Here is a 16,849-nt window from a genome sequence, read left to right as displayed (position 1 = left end):
CCCTAAGGTATTAAACCAAAAGCGCCGTTCTTCCTATCAACGCCATCGCCGCGGACCTGAATCCCTATAAAACACTGAAAGAGAAAAAGAAAATAGCCAGCCCTGAATCTGTTAATTGCTGCTAATTCAAACGCTCGGCGGTGAGTTTGAGAATCTCTTCGGTGGATTTATACGCATTGGATGGATCTTTTGCAATAGATTGCCAAACTTCCCCATGCTTTGGGTCACTTGCTGTGCACTTGCTTACAACATCCTCACGTTTCTCCTGTAACGATATTGCTGTTAGAGATGATTTTGGGAAATGCGAGGGAAACCAAAATGCACTTACGTCTGTACCATGTTGCAAAAGGAACTTATAGTACCAGGCCCAAACATCTCCCAAGTCACTATTCGCTACAATTGCCTTCTCAAACCAAGTCATTGCTTTTTCTAGTCTTCGTTCGCCCCAAAATATACGGGCAACAGTCACAAAGAGAATCGGATCGTTATCAACTTTCTTGATTGCCTCGAGGCTTCGAGGCTTCCGGTGAGTACGAGGTTCTAAGTGCCAAATGCTTTCACTCCAAAGAAGACCAGAAGTCGGAACTTCTTGAAGGCCCTTCGCCATGAGTACCTTAGCCTGGCTAATGTTATTCGCTCTTCGTTCGACGCGGACACTTTCGGTCCATAGCTCAGCGTTCTTCGGTACTGCGAGCCGAGCACGATCGAGGATGGATCGTGCTTTCACGACAACACCGAGTTTCTCTTCAAGTCGCGATGCAAGAAGCCAGAGTGGTACTGATTTCGGACACGCTCTTGTACCTGTTCCATAAGCTTCCCGTGCCTGCGGGTACCTCTTTTCCACTTCGTAGATCTGACCCTTCATCATCCAAAGTTTGTCTGCTTTCGGGTACAGCTGCAAACCTTGGTTGACGAGATCAAGGGCAGTGTCTGAATTTCCCAATTGACGCTCAAACGCCACGCTTTTAATCCAAACACGGTCAGTTCCAGCTTCACGACGTGCGGTAGCAAGAAGCTCTCTGGCTTGATCTGTTTGTTTAGCATCCGCTTCTAGCTTCACAGCTGCAAGCCAAATATCCTCGTTGTTGGGGTTCTGGTTAAAGGCCTTGGCAAGCACTCGCCGAGCATTGTCAATTTCTCCAGCCTGCCATTTCTCCTTTGCAAGTTGCATCCATAGAACTTCACTTTGGGGGCAAGCTTCAACCGCGCTTTCAAGTAGCTGCCAGAGACTCTCTTTTGTGCCATGAGCACGTTCTAGGTCTGCTGCAGCTAGCCATATGGACTTCCTGTTGACGAATACTCTGAGTGCGTAAGCATAAATCGCCCGAGCTGTTTCATATTTGCCCCTGGAAATACTTGATTTTGCATCTTCCATCCAGATGTCCTTTCTGTCATCATCCTCGTCCAGACCCCAACCCAAAGTCTCGCGGATAATTGCACCACACGTAAGGACTGCTCCCTCTTCTTCACAGTTCTCAGCCTCTCCAATCCACTCTTCTCTCTTTGGCATTGCAGACTCTCGGGCAAGCGCCTGAACAGCTCTCTTCATAACGTTGACCTTATTTGCTGTTCCCATCTGCTCCTGTAACCGTGCAGCCGCTATCCACACTTCATGACTAGTAGGAACCGCTTTTCGTGCTGCGTTCAGCACTTTCTGCGCATTTTCAGGGGTTTCAAGACGGGCTAAAGCCAACCATAACTCTACCGAAAGGGGTATCATCTCGGTTGCTTTAGCAAGCAACAGGCGAGCATCAGCAGGATCCTCCTCAAGATTCACTGCCTCTTTCCAAATAGCAACGGATTGAGGAATGTGCAAAATGGCCTGTCGAAGTACGTTCTTCTTCGCCCGGGGATCTGATTCAAGCTTCATTGCCTCAATCCAAAGTCGGGTTGAACGATCATTGTGTTTGATCGCATTTGCCGCAATGATTTTTGCATTATGGTTGTCATTCATTCTAATATTCTCCAACCACACGTCTTCGCTTTTTGGGCATAATTCGCATCCTTTTGCAATATAGTTTCTCGCCGCCACGATCTTTCCGGCGATTTCTTCCAGCCGCGCAAGGGCGATCCAGCCAGGCGCATGGCGGGGGTTGGTTTTGGTAACAGACTCTAAAAGTACCCTTACCCGTTTAATATCTCCAATCTCGACTTCCCCGGCTTTTAATTCGGACTTTGACAAGCTCGTCAAATATCCTTTCGGATCGATATTCGTGGCATTTCCAGACGCAGCGTCGCCCGTAGAGCTTTGCGCAGCTCGATCCAATCTAGCCTGGAGCACTTTATCTCTGGCAGCGCCAATGTCTGCAAAATTGGTTATTGTCCCATCACCACCTTCTCCACTTCGAATCGACGTTTGTGTACCGTCCTCGGCAACCGTGGTCGTGAACTCCGCCGAGTCTCTGGCGCTTGCAATCACGCTATCTGGCACAGCGTAGAATCTTTGCCGTAAATTTTGACGAGCTCGTCTATTCTTGCCAGTAAGGTCTCCGACTTCTGGAATGTTCGCCCAGTCCTCATCCGTGACCGTGGCTAGCGACCGCTTCAAATCGGCAAATTGCTGTTGAATTTTAGGATTGTTTTGTTCGTATTCCTCTCGTTCTTGACGTTCTCGAGCTTCCCTAGAGATAAGGCGAAAAGGACGTCATATCGGTAATCTGTTCAAAATCTTGACGAAGACAAGATAAACAATGGTCTAAAAAAAGGGAATCGGGGCTAAGGATTGAAACAAGACGGGCTGCTAACCTTCGTAGTTTTCGCCTCTTCTCCATCCTCTCATCTACCTGCTGGTAAATCTGGTCCGCCTCGTCGTCTTCTCGATCATATTGTCCGTACGCGAAGAGCCCAACTTCATTTTCAGGATCTTGGAATCGTTCATCGTCATCGTCTTCTTCTTCCCTTTGCTTTGCACCGCCCTTCTCGCCTCTCGCGGAAGCACCATAGGCTGTAGGAGGTGCTGTCCCTAGAAGCGCAGCACGCTTCGCAAGAGCTTCCTGGATCTGCTCCGGTGTTGGTCCTTCTCTTGCGGGACCAAGATCGGAGCGAGTCGTAAAACCGGTCGCACCTCGACCTAGACCCGCAACATAATTTTCTGGGGCAGGCTGGCTGAGAAAATCTTTACGCCCGGACATTTTGCTTCACAACTGCAAATTGGCACATCGAAGGACGGGAAGTCTTCAGTCGTGAAGGCGAATATCAACCTTTCGCAGCTCTCGTTTTCACCGCCAATTAAGTACATTACTAAGCATGTGTGGCAGAATTTCGGTTTCGCGTTAATGTAATGCCGATTATGTTCCTTACATAATCCACCCAAAATTCCCACAAAATTCTGATAAGAGGGAGGATCTCCACGCGCTTGCTTGATCACTCCGTCCTTGTCTACGAGCGTGTTTGTGGTCAAATCAGTATGCCAAAGGCGTCACACAAAAAGCGTAATGGCGCCTCTAAGGCTGGCCCTTATGCCCAAGCTGCAGCCAAAACAAGCGCTGCGAACAGCATATTTCGTATGAATACTGATATCGGTCAGCACGTTCTAAAGAATCCAGGTGTTGCCCAGGCCATAGTCGACAAAGCCGACTTAAAGCAGAGTGACGTATGAAGTCCTCTTTGTTAATATTAGTTTATTCAATTCTGGTTCTGACTTGAATGTTCTAATGAACAGGTCGTCCTGGAAGTCGGTCCTGGATCCGGAAATCTTACGGTTAAGATCTTAGAAAAAGCTAAGAAGGTTATCGCAGTGGAGTTGGACCCTAGAATGGCGGCAGAGGTTACGAAGCGAGTCCAAGGAAAACCAGAGCAGAAACGATTGGAGGTTTTACTTGGAGATGTGATAAAGACCGATCTACCATATTTTGACGTTTGCATTAGCAACACTCCGTATCAGGTAGAGCTATGCGGTTGATCAAACTGGTGGATTTGTCCCTGCTAACATCGACTAGATATCTTCTCCCCTCACCTTTAAGCTCCTTGCAACCACGCCCGCGCCTCGGGTCTGCATTCTCATGTTTCAGCGAGAATTCGCAATGCGCCTATTCGCGAAACCTGGGGATAAGCTTTACAGTCGATTGTCCGTCAACGCCCAGATGTGGGCTAAAATCGACCATATCATGAAAGTTGGGAAGAATAACTTCAAGCCCCCCCCGGCTGTTGAGTCAAGCGTTGTTCGAATTGTTCCGAAAACTCCACGACCGGATATTAGCTACGACGAATGGGATGGCTTGCTGCGAATCGCGTTTGTAAGGAAGAATAAGACACTTCGATCAAGCTTTCTTGGTACATCAAGCGTTTTGAGTATGCTAGAAAGCAATTACACAACTTGGTGTGCGCAGAATGACATTCCTGTCGAGGTCGGACCGGACGATGACGTCGAAGACGAAGGTATGGACATAGAGTATGGTCAAGAGAATGATGGCTTTGACGAGCTTATGGATGTCGATGATGAAGGCGACATTCCAGACTTCTTCAAAGATAAGCCAGATCCAACGACACAAGTCCCCAAAACAAAACCGACCAAGAAACACGGGAAAGTAGCGAAACTGGTTCGCAAAAAGGTTCGACAAGTACTCGAAGACGATACAGGGCTTGCAGATAAGCGAGCAAGAATGTGTGATGAAGGTGATTTTCTAAAACTTCTATGGTCATTCAACCAGAGGGGTATCCATTTCAACTGAGTGCGTCTGTGGTCAATGAAAGGCAATGACACGACGGCTTTTATTCGTGGTCTTGCCTTTCATTTCTATTATCCCGTACTCGCGGTGCTCGCCGTTCCCGATCGAAGGTGTGCACTAGAATTCTGGAACAGGCTCTGCCAGATGAACGCTTCGCTCAAGAGCAGCTCAATGTCCTTTTCGGTCCAATCGCGTGTCGGCAACGCCTGCAAGAACATCATAATTTCCTAAAATAACGATTAGCCAATTATTCTTATGATTGGATCGCATAGCAAACCTGGAAGTCCATTTTGAGCAACTGGTCAGACCACTTTACTAAAAACGCTGCGCAAACATAAAGGTGGAAACGAGAGAAACCTTGCTCCTCGGCCTGAATGGAATTAGCTAAATCAAGCAAATACCTGAGGGATATCATACCATATATGTATCCCACATTCTAATGGTGTTTTTGATGCTGATTTCCCTCATCAGTAAGCAATTCATCCACCGAAAGCTGAATTGCATAAACTCAATGCCCTCTTTCTCCAGGTGCTTTGCAAGTGTGGCATCAATGCGCCTGGTGAGGTCGTGCAACGCATTTACCTGCCGATGAATGCCTGGTTGGGCATATATATAGTTGTCTTGTATGCCATCCAGAAGTTTCGTCAAACACCAGAAAGAATCAGCCTCGACAGCATTGAGAACCTGCTTTGGCAACTGGCCGGGGTCCATACCCTCCTCGATATCAAAATCCGTAACATACGAACTCAGAAACACCTGCCAGAACGGTGTAACAAGGTCATTTATACCTTGGACATATCCACTAGCTGGATGCCTTATGGCCCAAACATACAATATTCTTTCCAGCGAACGCTGAGTGGCTTCAAAGCCGTATAAAGGAATGTGCGGATTCGTTCGGGGTATGTCAATGCTAATTTGATGCCATATCGCTTCGTCCAAACCGCGGCCAGTTCCAGGAGGTGGTATTGAAGATGAGGTGTTTCGAGTAGAATGGCCGCGCTCAAAAGCTTGCTGGACACCATCCAAATACTCTTTTCGCTTTCTTTCCAAAGTTGTAACTCTGCGCTCACTATTTGTTGGTAAATAGCCCAGGAGAAGCTGCCAAGTCATTGCTCGAACCTCTTCAGGGATACCTGACCATGCCAGATCCCGAAGCTCAGGTAAAGAGACCGTGCTGGATTGAAGGATGCGTTTAAATTTGTTAATTCGACTTATTCGAGCTGAATGCGCTTCCAATTGTTTGGGAGTCGCGCCAGATGGTGGCGGTGAATGATTTATTAAATGGAGGGAATTTGCCGGATCTTATTGCTGGTGTTAGAATGTTTAAGTGTCACCTTGGATCAGAAATGTTCTCACCATTTAATATTTCTTTGTATTGCGGCCTTAGAATCTTCCCCTCAGTGGATTTTGCATTTGGATATGCCAGAGTTCCCCGTTCTTCTGCAATGTCTGAACTATTCGCTCGGAGGCGCATACCGCCGAGATCGGGTACCAACACCGACGAACCGTTTGCGTGACTGCCGCTCTGACTCTCGAAACTACTTTCGGTAGCTTGCGTCCGGCGCAAGCCTTGGAATTTTGACTTTCGTAGACTTGTAACGCTTGGGAGCCCGAACTCATCTTCGTCGTCATCATACGCAAGTTCATCCTCATTATCGCCGTCATCGTCGTCGTCATGCTCTCGATGAGCGTTCCAAAGTTCGCCTGCTTGCGGGAGTAAATTGCGATACGGCTGGCGTGGCGATGTTATATTGGAATTCGCTAACTTGGAATCGCTCGCATTACGAGGGTTTCGAGTTGGTATTGGGGATCTAGAAGGTGTGTGCGACCTTGAATGGGGCGATATAGTCCTGCCATCCAGCAACAGAACAATTAGTCCAGGGTTTAGAATCAAACCATTCAGCAGCAATATACCAACTTTAATAAGTCTGCATGTGAGTACGATGCTCCCACCACAGTATTTGGGTCAAATATTCTATTCGGACTCTGTCGCTGCGATGAAGATTGGCTTCCCCAGAATGGAGGACCAGTCCTGCTACTTCGAATTCAGCCAAACGGTCTCAACACCAGTTGCTAGGAAATTACCATACTCGATCTGATCTATAGAGAATGGGTAGTATGTTTGTATTAGCTAGGGACTCCGGTAGAAATCTTGACAGCATAAATACTCAATGCACTGTCTACTCCATTATTTAATGTGAGGCACGGACCGACCTGAACCATCTCCTTTCATGTTATAAATGTTAGCAATGCCTTGAGGAACAGAGGCATTCACAAATACCTGCTGCTGCGATTCTTTCTGAATTTGGCCCCTTTTAGACATTTTTTAGGTGTAGATTAAAGCCTATACCAAGGCTACTTGACAAACAAAATGTATCACAATTGAAACACCCTCAGAACGCCCTCAAAGATGTCTTCTCTCAGTCATGTAGGCGATGACGGAGGTGGGAGTTGACTAATTGGGTTTAGTGCATGACCGCCCAGCACCTGTTGCCGCCAAGCCCTCTCGAGCACTCTTTCTTTCAACCTCGCCTTCTCTCCTCTCATTCCCAACACCGCGATCTCTCATCTTCCTGCCATCATTAACCTCGTCTGCAGCCCGTGAACTAGCTTGAAAAGCTTGGAATTGCAAGATTTACACTAAATATACCCAAGAGACATATTGAGATACCAATTTGCGACAATGACTGAGCCAGAAGATGTCGAAGAAGATCTTTTCGCTGATTTGTGAGTTCTCGGCCTCTCAAACCCCTGTTCCTCTGCCGAATGCCTATATGCTCATAGTGGCTTTTCGCTGACCGGTACGTTGCTTAGGTATGATGCTGATGAGCCTGTTCAAGCAGCAGCTCCCTCAGCTCCGGCTGCATTGTCAGCACCACCTCCAGCAAGCCAAGCACAGCCACAGACTGCCCCAGTCCTACCACCACAAGCTTCAAGTACAGAACAATTGGATGCAGGCTCTGTGAACATGGCCGCTTATGAGCAGCCATCCAATTACAGTGAACAAAATGGCATGCCACAACAAGGTGCGATGCAGGGTGATGCTTCAAGCTCAATAAGCCCACAGCAACCAGAACCCCAAGGCACTGGGATCAAAGAAGATGGGTAAGTTTCTATTGACATTGTACAATTTCTTTCTCTCTGGATGGTTGGGACCTTTGAAGGATCAGGCACGGACAAGTGGTTGCACAGGGCTCTGGGTGGGAAAAGCTTTGATTGGCGTCAACTTTTTTCAGACCTCCTATCGGGGTTTGCTGCCGGTTCAAAATCTTGATACAGTGAGCGGAAACGAAATCACTCAACTGTTTGTCTGCGGTTCTTTTTTATCGCACCGTTTAAGCACCACGACTCTTCCGCTTTACGCTTTCAGCTGTCATCTTCAAGTTGAGATGCGGGCGCCATTTGTGCATATGAAAAGGCTTTGATGCTTCCGTATGCAGCTATATTACGGCTGCAGGGGGACTCGCCTGGTCGATTGTGTGGTTCTCCGTGCAGGCGTGTGGATTCAGAAGATTGGATGGGTTGCATGGGACCAGCAGTCATTCATGGGACGGTCGGGAAAGCAAGTTGATAGCATAACAAATGATGTCAACGGAAATTGATTCGAACCTGTATGCACGGGTTGTCGATATGATTTGAGTGACGGACATTAGTCTTGCGCGATCCGCTTTGAAAGCGACTATAGTACAACAGATACTATATAACTCCTGTCGATATACCTTGATAGACCAGAGCAAGAAGTTCAGGGACTTCGGCTCTCAATGTGGACAATCGAACATTACCTAGCTTCGGAGTCTTAGAGAGAGCAGACAGGATGATCGGGCAGAAACAAAAGAAAATCAAATATGTCTCTATTTTGAACTCCGGAGATTCAATCCCAATTCCCTATACATGTGCAGTACCGATTACCCAAGGGAGCCATGAGAACCTCAGCCTCGTCTGCGTCCGCAGTAAATTCCTTAGCTTCGCCCTGCAAATGGATGTCGATATCATGCGTGGCAGGAAGGAAAATGGTTTAAGATAGCTCTAACGGGCGGTTCTCAACACATCGAGGATGACCGGCAATATCGTCGATCATGCTTTGTATAATTACGACCTGATGGTGAAGCCACAGCTTCTCTTCGTCCTCGACTGCAACGGAAATCCGGGCTAGCCAACGAACCACACACGAGTCTGCTATGAGTCTACCACGAGTCGCGCCTCTCAAAGTGCCCAGTCCTTCTGGTGTTTGGAAACCAACCACCCACATGCCTACCTTCACTTATCTGTGTACATGATTTAGGGAATTTGATGGCGGTTCCTTGCTGACAAGTTTCATAGCAAAATGTTTATCGGAGGCCTCAATTGGGAAACCACTGATCGTATGTACACCGATATATCTAAATAGTCTTTAATCGTGCACTAACTCTAGTTCTAGAATCTCTTAAGGACTACTTTTCGCAGTTTGGTGAAGTTCAAGAATGTACAGTAATGCGTGACGGCGCTACTGGTCGATCAAGAGGCTTTGGCTTTCTCACATTTAAAGACCCCAAGACTGTGAATACGGTAATGGTTAAAGAACACTATTTAGATGGCAAGATAGTAAGTTATAGCTTGTCATGGTGCCGTTACGCTCAGAAGCCAAGACTTACGTTGATGGCAGATTGATCCCAAGCGAGCCATTCCCCGAGATGAACAGGAAAGAACCAGCAAAATATTTGTCGGTGGAGTTAGCCAAGACGCAAACGAACAAGACTTCAAGAAGTTTTTTATGCAGTTTGGGCGAGTTGTGGATGCGACTCTTATGATCGATAAGGATACGGGCCGTCCTCGAGGTTTTGGTTTCGTGACCTTTGATAGCGAAGCCGCTGTCGAAGCGTGCCTCTCCCAACCATTAGAAATTCTCGGCAAGCCGATTGAAGTGAAGAAGGCGCAGCCTCGGGGGAACCTGAGAGATGAGGATGACCGCAGGTTGCGTGCTCGAGGCTTTCAAGGCGATCGGTTCAAAGACGAAAAGTCGGGGTCGACGGACGTTTCACAGCAGGGTGCGCAAGGCCAGACTAATCTTGCCAATACCATGACACCTCAAATGATGGCTCAGTATTGGCAACGTATGCAGCAGTATTTTGCTATGATGCAACAGCAAATGGCGCTTGCGGCAGCACAGGGCCAGGGGATGGCTGGGGCTGCTGCAATGGGTGGAATGAATCCTGCCATGGCGCAGCAAATGCAACAGTTGAAGCAAATGCAGCAAATGAATCCCATGGCCGGGGGCCAACCACAAGGAGCAGCCATGAACCAGCCAGCTCAAGGCGCAGTTCCACAAGGAATGCAGGGGATGATGAACCCAATGATGATGCAACAGATGCAACAAATGCAACAAATGCAACAATTACAGCAAATGCAACAGATGCAAAATCAACCTCAAGGTGGACCTGGGTACGGTGGGCCTGGAATGGGAGGTCAGATGTCTGGCGCTAAACCTGGAAATATGAATCAGGGCATGACCAGTGGTCCTGGCGCAATGGGAGGAGGGAACTTCAGTGGGCCAAGAGGAGGTCCAGGATACAACGCCCAGGAGCAGCTCGCGTTCGAACAGCAGAAGTACGAGCAGCAGCAACAAGTGCGTCGTGTTATAGACCCACGCAATTACGGTGGATATCAGCAAGGAACTACCGGCAATTGGGACAATGGGTACGAGGAGCAGCCGAACATCCCAACTGGACCCCAGGCGGGAATGGGACGCGGGCAACCAGCTGGCCGTGGTGGAATGTCCCCAAGCCCAGGACTTGCACCTAAGCAGCCACAAAAGATTCCGACACCACAACCCCAAAGCTCCCCCCCAGCAAATGCTCCAACAGGTCCACGAAATGCGGGGAAACCTGGGGCAAATTATCGCGGTGGAGGACGAGGTGTTCATCGGGGCTTCCATCCTTATGCACGAGGCTAGTTCAAATGCGCCGTTCGGCTCGTTTTAGTCGACATCATGATTGAGCGACCTCTCGGGTATGGTATCGCAGGACTGTGTTATTCTATTGCTTCGATAATTCTTTTTGTTTCCCTCCCCCTCTTCTTATTGTGCTTTGCTTAACTATGTGTTTCACCAATAATTTAAACAAACCGTGTATGACTTTTCTTTTCAACTGTTGCTAGTGGGAGGTTAAGATGTGCTGGTGTTGTTTCGTGCCCTATTTATTCCTTGTTGAACCCAGCGATGCCTACAGGAGCTCGGGTGGAAAAGACCAGATTGCATATTTTCTCGTATTCATCATGATGGTTTCACTCTGTTTATGGCCTTGTCACGTTTGTCTGACCCTTTTCCTATCAAGGTGTAATCATTATAAAAATGGTAGTCTGCACAAAGCACTTTCCAACGGAAGATTATATTTCCCAGTGATGACTTGTGATTTTAAATTGCCTTCGAGTAAATTTCAAAATTTTTGAACATATCGAAGACTGATTATTCGCTAACAGGAGCTACACAGTTCTCTGATTTGACAATAGAGGACAGATGTTAAGACATGCTTGTCGGGTAGGCTTCAACTGTCGAAAGACAGAGAATAAAGATATAAGAAAAAGAAAAGGAAAACTAGGAGCAGTAGAGAACGATCTTTCCTACTAGGTCTCCCAGCACTGGCGAGGTGATACAACGCAAAGAAAAATCAAAAGACTGCCAGATAATCTCAGACCCGAATTAAGAGCGCCCAGGCCTCAACCATGGTAAACCTGCGAAGCCCAAACGCCCGAATATTAAAAATGCGCTTTGTCGAAATACCGCAAAACAGGAAAACACAAGCTGGTTCGATGACACAATTCCAGCCTTGATGAAGGAAACAAGAATACCGCCCATAATTATGTCGCCTCAACCTTTAAAAGAAATAAGAAAGTAAGTACTTCGTACACGAAGGAAAAGGGAAAGAGAGGAAGAAACGACCGAAAAAAAGAACCTGGTACTCCGTGAAATCAACAGTAAACTGAAATGTCCCGTGCAAATATCCCCTGAAACACGCTTTAAATATGGCAACCGATAAAAGAGGCGAAAAGGGTCAGAAGGAAAAATATCGAAATTTAGGCCCTCGTCGACCGTTTACGGAGTCCGAACTCTTGTTCTTGTAATTCTTTGATTAGCTTTAGACTCTCCTCGTCTGCGTTAATCTCGGCGAAACTGACACGATCACGTTTGCCCGGTCTAAACTGATTTTGCGGGGATGTAAGGCTTGCATTGTGCCGCATATGGCTCGGAGATCCCTTTCTCTCAGCTGCAGGATGGGCTTGTTTGACTTCCTTGGCCATGAATTGCTTCGATTTATGTGAGGAGGACGGTCGAGAAGATGGCTTTGTGGGTTTTGAAGTGATCACTGGCGTTGAAATGACTTGATCTTTCGCTGAATCTGGTACAGCAACTTTCAGGCTTTCATACTCTTCTCGGCGTGGAGGAGAAATTTCCCGTACCGTTGGGTGGGGTGTTTTGGGCGACGTCGAAGCCGGAGTGTTAACATCAACTGGGTATTCCTTAGCGTTATCATTCACAATAGGCAAGGTTTGCTCTGGATTGTTGACGATCTCGTCACGGCCATCAAGAAGGGACGTTGGTGGCGACACAAGGCTGTCAGTAGGTGGAGCAGGTCTTAGCTCGCCTTCAGGACGAGATGGCCCATCTAGTTCAGTGTTCACAGCTGGAGATGTATACAACCCTTTATCCTGAGCCTTTCCATTTGTCGCCGGTTCTGACGCGTTGCTCAACTCGTGTCTCGGATGTATGTGGTCAGCTGGGTTATCTATTCGCTCCAGATTCAGGTGAGAAGCCACCGTAGGCACAGCGCCGAATTCTTCACCTTTCTCTGGGCGCTCGTGTATACTCTGGCTGAGTCTGGGCCTTTTGGATACTGACGAGTAACCATCGCTGGAACGTGGACGCTTTGTAATTCCGGTTCGCGGTTTTGCTCGTTCTTGGGCTTTAACAGGATCCACCTTTCCGGATTCATCATGGATGCAACGGCGCTAACAAATGTTAGAATGGTACTGAGGTAAATTTTGGGATAATGATAGGGAATAAAAACCTTGCTCTTTCTGCACTCATCACAAGCCTTGTTTCTCCCTTTTTTAGCAGAATTTGAGGAGTTTGGGCTGTTTCCACTGGCCCCAGCTGAATAATTAAGGGTCGTCTCTGGTGGCACCGGACCAGAAGCGCTACCCTGGGCCGACTCCGCATAGTTAATCGAAATATCCTCGTCAGTTGATGTGTTGATAGTACTATTCGGAAGAATCTCCGAGGCTCTTCGAACCTGTTCGCCGTTTGATTGGAAACTTATATGTTGGTTGCCTGAAACCACATCGCCGTTATGTTCAGCTTTATGGCGACAACGAATACGGCGCTTTCGACATGCGTCACAGGCCACTCTTTTTGGACCAAGGTTAGTACCCTTGGAGACCGGTTTTGGCATACTGTCCTGCTCGAGTTTGATGTCCGGGAACGACACTTTTCGCTTTGCCGGAGTCGGACTGCCTTTATTCGAAGTGGATGGGGCGATTGATACTCTATCGTCCAGATTCTGACCCTGCATCGGCTTGGATGTTTCTGAAGCCATGCTAGCTCGGCGGGTACCATTGCTGGCATTCCTTTCCGAACGCCTAGTCGGACGTGCCGTTCGTCTTTTATCAGAAATATCGACCTTCGCATCAAGAGATATTGCTCCTGGGCGAGTCCACTGAGCAGCAGGCTCATTACCCCTCTTCCATGCAACCCATATTCCAAATTTTACGACCGTCTCGATAGGATCGCCTTGGCCCTTTGGGATGGATCGACTCACGGCATTTCTTGTTTCCTTCGTTACGCCATCCACCATATATCCACCTGCAATTAGAGCAGTTCTCAATAAGTATTTGGCGAGGTCCGGGAGACCGTCGAGTTCCGCTTGCGAATAAAAACGGGAGTTGTAATAATCTGAGCCTGTTTCTGCTTTACTTGCGTGTTCTCCAAATTGGTAATAGAGGGGATATTCGCGATAAAATCGGTAGTTTTCATCCCTAGCAAAAGAATCCAGTACGTTTTGAGGAACGGGGTCTTCGTCGAGATACTTAAACGCGGTGTACCACATAATCTTCTGGAAGAAAGGGTACCGGAACTTTCTTGGAACTTTCGTATCCTTTTCGATCTGCGCAATCTTGATTTGCATTCCATAGTTCATTCTGGTGAGAAAGTTACCACCGATGACGAGACTATCTTCCGGCGTCCATACCGCATGGATCCAACCAGATGGGATAAGCATGGTATCACCTTCTGACAAGTCAACGCGATAGCATTCTTTGGTCTGGTCTGCAAGAAAGGTGGTATCTTGTGCGGTAGAATTGCACCATTCCTCATATTTTTTTAGATGCTTTTCCTTGGGAGGGATAAAGAAAAATGTTTTCTTCCCCTTAATGATATGATAGTAAACCGACGATCCCCCAAAGTCCACGTGGAAGTCGGTGTAACAATCTGCCACGGACATTAAACAGTAGAACTGCACTTTCGGGTAGTCGCCAATTTCTTTCAGTTCATTGGGCCAAACCGCATCTTGTAGATCCAGGTCACGAACTATCTTGGGGCGACGGATTAGTTTTCCGAGGGGACTCTGCGACACCTCAAGGCTGATAACGTTTCTGACAGTCTTCGATGCGCTGCTGTCATGGTAATAGTCCACCCATTTTCGCATGTTCCATCTCTTATCTTCGCCCTGCTGAGATTTGACATCGATAACCTCTACTCGCTCATCCAGGCCGTAAAGTTCACCCACCGTTCGAACCGTGAGGTTATTTGGGATGACCATATCGAGAAGATCCTGGCAACAATCGATCACTTCTTCACTATCGTCGTCGTTGGGAAGACTATCGATAATGGCATCGAATTCTTCTTGACTTGACGCTTCTTTGAACTGTGGACAGTAATTTTCCAAGCCAAGTGCAGAGGCAGGAGTACGAGGATTTAGATGAGCGGGAATAACGACAGGCTCTGGCATCCCTATACCATGTTCGAAATATTCTGCAGTCACGAATTCCGCAGGGAGGCGAGCGAAATGATCAGGCAAAAATGTCATCTTCCCCGCTTTAATGGGCTGAATATAATGGTGATCTGGGGCTTCTGTTGACGGCTTTACGAAACCTTGATTCAGCCCAGCGTAGTCAATAGATGTTTTTGGTCGCGAAGACTTGCGCACAAAAGTTGTCGGCCCATGTACCGGTCGGCATTCTTTGCATATGAACTTATCCACGGTCCGAATTTCACGGTCGTTTTTGAATCCGGCACAAACAATGTGGAACCACCTATTACAGCCGTCACAGTTGACCCAAGTAACTTCGGCATCATCGCCATTGTTCATAGGCACTCGGACTAAACTGCATGCAGCGCAATTTGTTTGGTTTGACGAGTCACTGTCAGCGTCTTCGCTTTTCACGGCAGTGTCTGACTGGCGACGGCGACCTTTGGACTTCGGGCCCCGTTTTGGTGGACGTGATTCGGCCTTCTCTTCAACAGTCACAGTAGCTCGCTCTCCTTGCTCTTCCGGGCCGTTTGACTCATCTTCCAGAACCGGACCCATCGGCGGTGGCCCTTTGGGAGACCCAGAGTTGTATCCGTTAATCGTAGGTCGGGAAAGGGCCGCCGCGCCATCGGACCTGGATCGTACTCGAGCCAAGGCACCCGAGCCACCGAAAAATGCTGCAGAGACTTTGTTGCTTGAGATATTGAACGACTCGTCAGGGACGGTGGGGGGTGGTATATTCCACTTCGACTCCATGTTGCTAGCCTCCGGCCCACTGTTGTGGAATTGAGGGGCCGGTTGGATCGGCTGTCGTGGGGGGAAGTTAGCCGGCCTTGCGAAGTTTAGAAGGAGCTCTGCGTCAGTCTTCATGCTATCAAAGGACGAAGTATGGCTGGTCGCGGGCCTAGCACCAAATGTTTGCCAGGCTGGCGATGGTGACCGCTCCGACCTTGCTCGTTTCGAAGGTCTCTCTCTTGACTCATTGTCGGGAGCAGAACTGTAGGTCAGCGGTCCAAATCTAGCCCTCGTGGCGAGAGCAATGGTGGCTAGCGTGTCGATATTCGAGCCGGTTCTTGAATGCCCCAATCTGCCGAGAGATTTGGTCTCAGCAGGGGGGTCTGGATGGCTGTTGTTCCCCCGAGAGGCGTCAAAGTTATTCGCTGCTTGTGGCTGGCAATGTTGTAAAGGCGTTGGCACCTTTTCAGAGCCGCTCGCACCGATATCCCACGGCGGGCGATAGCTGGCGGCGGATGCGTGGGGGGAGAGAGGCTCGACAGCGTATCTCGGCGGGGAAGGAGTACGGTACTGAGGAGGTCGGCTATTGGAGGGCCTGCGAAACGACATAGAGGCGGCCATGGCAAAGGATGGCTATGCGTTTCGAGGAAATGGAGGAAGGCGGAGGCGAAGATTCTGTTCGAGTTCTCGCGGAAAGGTGGGGAAACAGAACGTAGGGAGCGCGAACTTCGCTATCTTGAGGCGGTGGTAGGGACGCGGCAAGTCATCCCTGATCAAGAGGGGCGAGCAACGGACGTGGATGTAAGCGGATGGTAGAGAAGGGAGTCTTTCGGGAAAGGTGGATGGTTTAGACGGCCGACGATGAAGAAGGCGAAGGAGGACTGTCGCTTGCTCAGTTGTGCAGGGCGAGCCGCTGTGGTGCGGAGTCGAGCGGTAAACCACCATGCACACAAGGCAACGCGTTCTCGGGGCTATACACTTGATGGACTCGGTACTTGCGGCAGAAGCGAGAGCAACAACCAGGGATTGGGATCACAACCAACTGTCTTGGTGATTATTATGGAGAGGAAGACCGAACGACGATGAAGGGACCTCTGCAAAAGGCCTCCCGTTCGCTGTTCTGGTATTGGGAGAACGAATCAGGTTACTAATCCGTGGGCAGGTGCGGTAATAATACGGTTTTGCCAATACATCACCAGATGGAGACGGGCCAGCGCAGTGACGGGCAGCGGGAGCATCAACACACACCGTCAATGGATGGTCGGGGGTGCTAGCTTCACGAAGCTGAAAGGGAATTGAGGAGCAAACATAAGAAGCTAGAAGTCTGGAGCCGAAAACATGACGATTCTTAAGCCTTCGTACTGAAGCTGCGCGTTAAGACCGCATGGCCTTCTCCTCCCCCGGTTTTACAAGGCACACAGCTCCTAATTTTATCCCGCATCTCAAGAG

The 16,849-nt window shown here is 48.5% G+C and overlaps 5 protein-coding genes across 6 annotated transcripts; 2 read left to right on the top strand and 3 right to left on the bottom strand.

Moving 5' to 3' along the window:
• Positions 1-11: 11 nt before the first annotated feature.
• Positions 12-3,151, bottom strand: CIMG_00987 (pre-mRNA splicing factor). Its single transcript, XM_001247215.2, has 3 exons — positions 2,746-3,151; positions 329-2,621; positions 12-265 (listed from the first exon to the last, which is right to left on the bottom strand). The coding sequence occupies exons 1-3, from the start codon at positions 3,129-3,131 to the stop codon at positions 122-124; spliced, it is 2,823 nt and encodes a 940-aa protein (XP_001247216.1). The 5' UTR covers positions 3,132-3,151; the 3' UTR covers positions 12-121.
• A 255-nt stretch (positions 3,152-3,406) lies between these two features.
• Positions 3,407-5,208, top strand: CIMG_00988 (dimethyladenosine transferase; the record flags this gene model as incomplete). The annotated part of the gene is made up of 3 exons (XM_001247216.2): positions 3,407-3,592; positions 3,662-3,883; positions 3,939-5,208. The coding sequence occupies 3 exons, from the start codon at positions 3,407-3,409 to the stop codon at positions 4,668-4,670; spliced, it is 1,140 nt and encodes a 379-aa protein (XP_001247217.2). The 3' UTR covers positions 4,671-5,208.
• On the bottom strand, positions 4,416-7,077 carry CIMG_00989 (GTPase activating protein). The gene is made up of 8 exons (XM_001247217.2): positions 6,949-7,077; positions 6,878-6,893; positions 6,758-6,767; positions 6,586-6,702; positions 6,024-6,517; positions 5,085-5,968; positions 4,945-5,037; positions 4,416-4,894 (listed from the first exon to the last, which is right to left on the bottom strand). Exons 1-8 carry the CDS (start codon positions 6,988-6,990, stop codon positions 4,739-4,741), a joined length of 1,812 nt encoding a protein of 603 aa, XP_001247218.2. The 5' UTR covers positions 6,991-7,077; the 3' UTR covers positions 4,416-4,738.
• Positions 7,078-7,201: 124 nt separating this feature from the next.
• On the top strand, positions 7,202-11,046 carry CIMG_00990. 2 transcript variants are annotated; one of them, XM_004445793.1, is made up of 5 exons: positions 7,230-7,394; positions 7,482-7,772; positions 8,988-9,028; positions 9,085-9,248; positions 9,310-11,046. In XM_004445793.1, the coding sequence occupies exons 1-5, from the start codon at positions 7,351-7,353 to the stop codon at positions 10,594-10,596; spliced, it is 1,827 nt and encodes a 608-aa protein (XP_004445850.1). In that variant the 5' UTR covers positions 7,230-7,350; the 3' UTR covers positions 10,597-11,046. The 2 variants fall into 2 exon arrangements, with proteins under 2 accessions (XP_004445851.1, XP_004445850.1); XM_004445794.1 differs by lacking the exons at positions 8,988-9,028; positions 9,085-9,248; positions 9,310-11,046 and having other exon boundaries at positions 7,202-7,394; positions 7,482-8,534.
• A 37-nt stretch (positions 11,047-11,083) lies between these two features.
• CIMG_00992 (PHD finger and JmjC domain-containing protein) lies at positions 11,084-16,488 on the bottom strand. Its single transcript, XM_001247220.2, has 3 exons — positions 12,707-16,488; positions 11,817-12,647; positions 11,084-11,755 (listed from the first exon to the last, which is right to left on the bottom strand). Exons 1-3 carry the CDS (start codon positions 16,019-16,021, stop codon positions 11,693-11,695), a joined length of 4,209 nt encoding a protein of 1,402 aa, XP_001247221.2. The 5' UTR covers positions 16,022-16,488; the 3' UTR covers positions 11,084-11,692.
• Positions 16,489-16,849: the final 361 nt, after the last annotated feature.

The sequence above is a fragment of the Coccidioides immitis genome (genome assembly GCF_000149335.2).
Source record: "Coccidioides immitis RS genomic scaffold supercont3.1, whole genome shotgun sequence".
Classification (NCBI taxonomy): Eukaryota; Fungi; Ascomycota; class Eurotiomycetes; order Onygenales; family Onygenaceae; genus Coccidioides; species Coccidioides immitis.
The sequence above is the reverse complement of the archived record's forward strand: the minus strand, read 5'-3'. Positions and strand labels throughout refer to the sequence as shown.

Bases quoted from the DNA above. Each gene is read 5' to 3' on its own strand.
- CIMG_00987 (XM_001247215.2), bottom strand. From the start codon at position 3,131: ATGTCCGGGCGTAAAGATTTTCTCAGCCAGCCTGCCCCAGAAAATTAT. The intron at 2,622-2,745 runs GTTAGCAGCCCG...CCTTATCTCTAG, and splicing joins AAGAGGCGAAAACTACGAAG to GGAAGCTCGAGAACGTCAAG. The intron at 266-328 runs GTAAGTGCATTT...ATATCGTTACAG, and splicing joins TTTTGCAACATGGTACAGAC to GAGAAACGTGAGGATGTTGT.
- CIMG_00989 (XM_001247217.2), bottom strand. From the start codon at position 6,990: ATGTCTAAAAGGGGCCAAATTCAGAAAGAATCGCAGCAGCAG. The intron at 6,518-6,585 runs GTTGGTATATTG...GCTGGATGGCAG, and splicing joins TCACATGCAGACTTATTAAA to GACTATATCGCCCCATTCAA. The intron at 5,969-6,023 runs GTGAGAACATTT...ACCAGCAATAAG, and splicing joins ATACAAAGAAATATTAAATG to ATCCGGCAAATTCCCTCCAT.
- CIMG_00990 (XM_004445793.1), top strand. From the start codon at position 7,351: ATGACTGAGCCAGAAGATGTCGAAGAAGATCTTTTCGCTGATTT. The intron at 7,395-7,481 runs GTGAGTTCTCGG...TACGTTGCTTAG, and splicing joins GAAGATCTTTTCGCTGATTT to GTATGATGCTGATGAGCCTG. The intron at 9,249-9,309 runs GTAAGTTATAGC...CGTTGATGGCAG, and splicing joins ACTATTTAGATGGCAAGATA to ATTGATCCCAAGCGAGCCAT.
- CIMG_00992 (XM_001247220.2), bottom strand. From the start codon at position 16,021: ATGGCCGCCTCTATGTCGTTTCGCAGGCCCTCCAATAGCCGACCTCCT. The intron at 12,648-12,706 runs GTTTTTATTCCC...AACATTTGTTAG, and splicing joins ATGAGTGCAGAAAGAGCAAG to CGCCGTTGCATCCATGATGA. The intron at 11,756-11,816 runs GTCAGTTTCGCC...AAGAATTACAAG, and splicing joins GACCGGGCAAACGTGATCGT to AACAAGAGTTCGGACTCCGT.